A 6,423-nucleotide genomic window follows, 5' to 3' on the forward strand; every position below is an offset into this window, starting at 1 on the left:
CCCTCCCCACTTCTAGGTCCACCCCCCACCCCCCCGCCCCAGCCCTGCAATGCCCTTATCCCTCTTCCCTGCTGGGTCTCCCTCTCCCTCCCCCAGGACTCTGCCCCTCCCTCCCGGACCTCCCCCTCCAGCCCCTCACCTGTAATTCCTGCCCCCTACACAGTTGTTAAGCCATTTGCAGTGGTGGTCAAAGTCAGATACACACTTGTTGCAGGCCCTACAGTGTTTAGCCTTCTTGTTCCTAGAAGGAAGAATTCACATGAGCAGCCCATTAGCAGCATGTGCAGGAGGAAGACAGGGTCAGAAGGGAGAGACAGGTGGCAGGGAAGACCAGGCCCCAGGCAGGTTATCTTCCCTCAGCCACGCCTGCCACACGGTGCCACCAGCTCCCATCCTGAGCCACAGGCCTCCCTCCCAGGCTGCCTGCTGAGCCTTCAGTGCTCTGACTAGCCCAGGTGGGGTTCCGGTGGGAGGGCTGGGACTCATCTGAGCCCCTAGATGGGTGAGGGGTCCTGCGTGTCTCAGGGCCACTGCTGCTCATTCAAGGAAAGCGGCACCAGTCAGCTGCATGGAAACAGAAAGGCCGGGGCAGGACCTGCCTGTGCACAGCACGGGGAGGGGACGGGTCCACACGGCAGGGGCCGCGCCCTCGGGGCTGCCTGCCCCCACACGCTGGGCACTCACACAGTGACCTCACACAGGTGGCAATATTGGTTCTCGATGACATGCGTGTTTGGATGGGTCGAAGGTGGGTACGGGCTCCGAGTAGTTCTTGAGCCGTACGTTGGTTTCAGCAGGATCGATGGAAATTGCAAGCAAGTGGACCATGAAGTGGAAACAGAAAAGCCCACCCGTCACCTGGGCGTGAGTGTGTCAAGGAACGTGCGGCCAGGCCCGGTCAACACGGCGAAGGTGCCCGCTCAAACTAGAAGCAGGACCCTGGAGGCGCCTGCTTGCGGCCTGAGGGCGTGGACCCCACGCTTCACCAAGGCAGCACGTTAAGGCCCTCAGGGGCCAGCAGCCACCACGCTGGGTGCCGAAGTCGTGGGGGTTCTTTGGGCGGCAGAGATGCTCAGAGCACGTGCGTCGGGGGAAGAAGACAGTGTATCATCAAAAAATGGAGGGGAGCAGGGAGGGCTCACACAGCCAGTCTGCACGGTCTATCTGGGTCCTGTCTTGTCTCTCCTCGCCCCTAGGCCCCTCTGGCTCTCTGGACCCACTCCCGCCGTGGCACCCAGGGTAAAACCAGTCCCCGGGCTCCCATCCTCCTCCTCCCCTTCGGGGCCAACACACTGTCTGTCTCCTTGGAAACCAAACAGAAGAGGTGGAAGCCGCCTCCCTGTCAGCCCTGCCCTGCTTCCCAGGACCGGTGCTGAATGGGAGCGTTCAGGGTTTACAGGCTGGGTTCCAGGGTGTGGCAGGGGGAAATGACCCAGCCTGGGAGGCGAGGCCACGGTGCACAGGGTTCTGCCGGGATCTGACAGGGGTGGGGGTTCGGGGCAGGGGGCTGGGGCTACTGCTCAGTCCTACGGGAAGCCCCCTCAGGGTCCTCCTCAGACCTGCCAGCCGCCTCCGCCTCAGCCTCTGCCTCCGCCTCCACGGGCCTGGGGCTGACAGGCGGGGTCCTGCCTCCACAATGCACTAGCCTGAGTGGGAGGCTGCTTCTGGCCCAAATCGCTCATTCCTCCCTCGCCCTCCAGCCTCTAGGCACCACGTGCAGACCCAGGACTCAGGCTGCCAGATGAAGGCATGGAGGCGATGGGGACCCAGCCCTGCTGGGGGAGGAGGGCAGGCGAGAATGAGCTGAGGGCCGTGAGGATCAGCCCAGGAAGCTGGTGTCCATGCCAGGGGTGAGTGGAAGGGTGGCTGAGAACCAGCCAGGCCCTGGGGGACCTGCACGGGGGCACGAGACTGACCAGATCCCTCAGTGCCACATAAGGGATGTGGTGACACCAAGGCCCTTCCTGTGGCCACCGGACCCTGCAGGGCTTGGTAAGGCCTGACCCTCCCCGGCTCTGCTGTTCCATTCAGGGTATGGGGCCGCGGCCAGGTGGTCAGGGGCCTGGTCAGGCTTTGCCATCACAGCTGGAGACACCAACAGTGTGCTGGCACACGGTCTCCCTGCACCTGCTCCCTGAAGCCTGAGGCGCTGGCTGGAGGCAAGCACTGTTTGTGTGGTTACTGGGGCAGCGGGAGCAGGTCCTGAGCACAGGGGTCCGGCCCGGGACAAGAGGTGCGGCAGGAAGGCCCCTTCCTCTTTCGCATCAGAAACAGGCAGGCTAGGTGTGGGGGAGGGACTGAGGCGTTGGGGCCCTTGGAGACAGTGTAGGGGCAGCGTGGCCTGCACTCTAGCCTCAAACTGGAGGCAGCGAGGCCCCTGACCTGAGCCTGATTTTCCCCTCCTGTCCCAACCCTGCAGGTGCCGTGGCCAGGCCACTACCAGAACGTGTCCCCCAGGAACAGAGGGGCAGCCCCCCGCCATGTGGTAGGCAAGCCCCCTTAAGCACAAACACAGGTTCAGGCAGGTCACCCGTGGGAGTGACACGGGTGAGCAAAAGGCCACCGTGTTTTGCCTGGCCATTCACTCCGTCAGCCACTTGGCTGAGAAGTGTCAGCAGGTGGGCACCACACCAAAGTTCTGCCCCCACATTCAGATGCCCGGGTTATGGGTGTCTCTCAGGTTGCAGAGAATAACAAAAAGTAAAAGGCACAGGGTAGGAGGTCTCCAGCGGCAGAAGGCCAGGCCCTGCCCTCGAGGCCCCATCCCCTTAGCGACAATCTGTGTTTGGTAAACACACAGCTCTGCCAGCCCAGGACACACGCCCTCCCGACCTTCCTTTCGGGTCCTTCCGGTTCTGCGGCAGGAAGGGGTGAGGCGCCCCCCAGAGATCCCACCACCCCCCACCAGCCCTGCAGTCACTGAGGCTAACCTAACCAGGGGTTTCGCCTGGCCACGGCGCAGGCTCCTGGACTAAGACGGGTCACGTCAGAGGCCAGTCCCTCAGCACAGGGACCCTCCGGGGCCCTTCGCAGGGGCAGGGCTGTGGGGGAAGCTGGCCGCTGAGGTCAGCGGGGAACCAGGGGTCCGCCTCCTCTGCTGTGTCTTCTGGAGGTGCAACCCAGACCCTGCCCTCCCTCCTGGGGCAGCAGTCCCTGCAGCGCCGAACGACGCTGGCGCCCCCCGGTGGCCAAGCGCTGCGGGGCCTGAGAGGAAAGGAAGCCAGCCAGAACCTGGGACTCGGGCCAGCCAGGGGCTCCTGGGAGAAAGGGTGTGCAAGTGAGCTCGGGGCGCCCTCTGGGCCCGAAAGCAGGTGAGTTCTCAGAGTGCTCCCTGGACAGAGAACACCAGGCAGCTTGAGAAGGCCCCAGAACAGGCTGAGCCACAGCGAAGGGAGAAGGGAGACAACGGATTAGAACCCAGAACGCAAACGAACCCACAGTCAGGGACGGAGGTTAGGATACAGATAGAGGGGCAGCTGGAGGCAGCAAGGCCGCCAGGAACTGGCCCTCCCCAGATCTGGCCCCTGCCGACACTAAGGGCTTCTCTTCCCAGAACGAGAGAGGGCTCCCTCTCAGAACTGGGAGATGTTTCGCTGTGGTGCGAGTCCCAGTGAGAGTGCCACTCTGACCAGGAAGTCGTGGGTCGGGCACTGCTGGCCTTCGTGCTGGGACAGAGAGAGGAGACCCCTTGCCACATGCAAAGCGTGAACTGTGCCTGGATTCTGAATTTTAAAAACCCAACAAAGCAGGTTTTGGGGGCCAGTGGAGAAATCTACAAGGCTGGCCGACTTCTGCCCATCCTCTTGTGTGTGAAAGACACAAGTTATACGGGGTGATGTGGGGCGTGGGATGTTGGCTTTGCAGGCCCCACCTAGCATCGTCAACCCTGGGCCACAGGCCTAGAAGTGGGGCAGCTGCATCCGGACACAGAGGACCCACATTCCCAGCTCTGTGCCGCTGGATCAGACACCCTGAGGGCCCCACAGGGGGAGGCTGGCCAGATCGGGGGCTGCGTGGCACTGGGGGGGCAGCAGGCTTGCACATCAGGCCATGGGGTTCGCCCAGGCTCACTGGTGGGGTTGGCCAGCGGTGGCCCCCAGAGCACGGATGCGCTGGCGAAACTGAGGTCTGTCACCCACAGAGTGAGGTGTGAGGAGGGGGCAAGGCTGGCGATGCCCGCCTGGCCGGGGGAGGAGCACTCGGCTGCACCTGCCACGCTCCACCAGGGGGCCTGCGCGCCAGCCCCAAGTGCATCTCTGATGCCCGCCCACCTGGCCTGAAGCCTACTCTGGTGACACGTCTGGAGCCTCCTTTCAAGGTCACCACGGGTTCACAGTCCCCACTGTGGCCTATGTGGCTCCTAACCGCCGGCGGGTTTTCTCTCTGGCCTCGGCCACTCCAGGCGCAGCCAACACCCGCCACCAGACTCACCTGTCGCAAGAGGGACACGGTTATAATCGGTGTCTTCCTCGCACCCCTGGCGTGGCTCCCCCGCCAGCCAGCCTGACCCAGCCCACTGCAGACCTGCAGACAAGTGGGGCCCGCATGGGGCACCCCAGACCCTGAGAACGAACGCCATGTGAATCCCTGGGACTCAGCCTTCAGTTTCTGAGCCAGCCCCGCGACCCCTCTGCGACCCTTTCCTGTCGTCCAGGCTGCCTGCCTCACCCCAAAGCCCCTCCAGCCCTGGCCCCCAGGCGTGCTCTCCCTGCACTGACGGCAGGCGAGCAGCACACACTCTGCTTTTAGCCCCGGCCCCAAGCCAGGGAGCCACACCGAGAACGAACGTAAGGTTTCAGGCAGCGTGGCCGTGGCAGGTGTCTGGGGTGAAGAGGAGGAGCGGGGTCGCAGAACAGGGGTCGCAGCGGGGGCTGGTAGGCGTGGCAGGGCCCCGAGCCAGATCTGGGGCAGGGCCCGCGGGGAGCCTCCCTGGGACAGCGGGCGCTGCTCCCACAGTGAAGGATACACCATAGATGACCAAGTTCCAGTTAGGCGGCAGCAAGGGGACGAAGATACCGAAGTTGGCGAAGGCCAAGATGAACAGCATGGTCCAGGCCACCGCCTGGAAGGTGTGCAGGGGCCACGACCAGCCATTCACTCTGGACCAGCGGCGGGGCGAGGCCTGCTTCCTGCTGGCTTCCCGCAGGGCCCCTCTCTGGCTCCGGCCGCACAGATCCATCTGCAAGACGGGAGGAGGGTCACCCCCACCCCCAGGGAAACCGAGGAAAAGATTGCAGGAAAAGCAGACCCTGTGACAATGCGACACTTTTGTGTGCCGAAATCCTCAGGGAATCTTCTGCGAGTTTCCCTTGAGGACAGAACAAGAGACCGCGTTCCTGCTGCAGAACAAAGGCCTGCTGACTAAGGGGCTTCTGGGGTCTCTGGGCACTCTGGGGACACCCAGGTCGAGCTGAGGGGCTGGGAGGGAGCCGTGGCCACTTCTGGCCAGGTGTCCGGCTGTTGGAGAAGGTGAGCCACATCACAGCCGCCCCTGGCAGAGCCGAGGGTCCTGGGGACTTTGCCTCATTAGGGCGGATTTCTGCCCCTCTTCTCAGGGTGTGGGGCCAGGCAGGGCTTACCTGATCAGTGAGACCCCTGGGGGACCACAGAGACCATCCCACATGGACGGCGAGGCCAGCACCCCGGGGGTTGGAGCACAGAAAGGCACCGTGTTACGAACGACACGATTCCTGCGTGAAAACAACATTTGGATGGAAGTACCGGCCAATGGGAAGGATGCTTCTGGAAACCAAACCCCACTAACGGGGAGGTGGGCTCTAGGGCGTAACCGCAGACCTCGGCCCAGGGAGGTGAAGCAGGGGCGTGGGAGAAACCGGAAGTGCCGTGGAGGATGGCAGTGGCGACGGCACTCATCTTGTCGAAGAAGCGCCGGGGTGCGGACAGGACACGAAGAGGGCACAGGGAAGGCAGGGGAGGGCGCACGTCGGCCCAGGAGCCCGTGGAAGGCAAGGGTGGGCCGCATCCTACGGGGCTTCCCAGGACAGAAATGGCATCGCTGACGTGTGGAAACCCTGAGGTTGCAGCTGGCATTGGATTTGGCAACACTTGAAGCAGAGCGAGTTTTCACGCTCTGAGACTACTTTGAACCACAACAGAGACAGCCAAAGTGTCGCGGGAACGTGGGACTGAGAGTGCGCGCGTGGGGGCACCGCAGCAGCACTCCTCGGAGGCCCCCCGGAAGCTTCCCTGCAGCCGACCTCAAAGTGGCACCAAGAGCAACACTCCACGGGGTGCGAGCGCAGCCTTGGTCCCGGGGGCAGGACCACAGCGGCCCGAGTGTGAGGTCACAACCACGCACGCGGCCCAAGCAGCCGCCGCGGGAGGTACACGCTTACCGTCACCGGGAGTGGCTGCAGCCGGCACCGCCAGTCACGTGGGCGCTGGTGAGCTGGGGGGGGGGGG

At 63.8% G+C, this 6,423-nt stretch overlaps 1 protein-coding gene across 1 annotated transcript in view; it reads right to left on the minus strand.

Annotated features, from left to right (window-relative positions):
• Positions 1 to 6,205, minus strand: part of LOC121021793 (palmitoyltransferase ZDHHC11-like) — a 21,522-nt gene extending 15,317 nt beyond the window's left edge. The window contains 4 exon segments of the mRNA XM_040462450.1: positions 140 to 241; positions 685 to 729; positions 731 to 858; positions 4,967 to 6,205. Of these exon segments, the coding sequence (XP_040318384.1) occupies positions 140 to 241; positions 685 to 729; positions 731 to 858; positions 4,967 to 5,179 (488 nt within the window). The 5' untranslated portion in view covers positions 5,180 to 6,205.
• Positions 6,206 to 6,423: the final 218 nt, after the last annotated feature.

The sequence above is a fragment of the Herpailurus yagouaroundi genome, unplaced genomic scaffold (genome assembly GCF_014898765.1).
Source record: "Herpailurus yagouaroundi ecotype Mexico unplaced genomic scaffold, PumYag 321, whole genome shotgun sequence".
Lineage (NCBI taxonomy): Eukaryota > Metazoa > Chordata > Mammalia > Carnivora > Felidae > Herpailurus > Herpailurus yagouaroundi.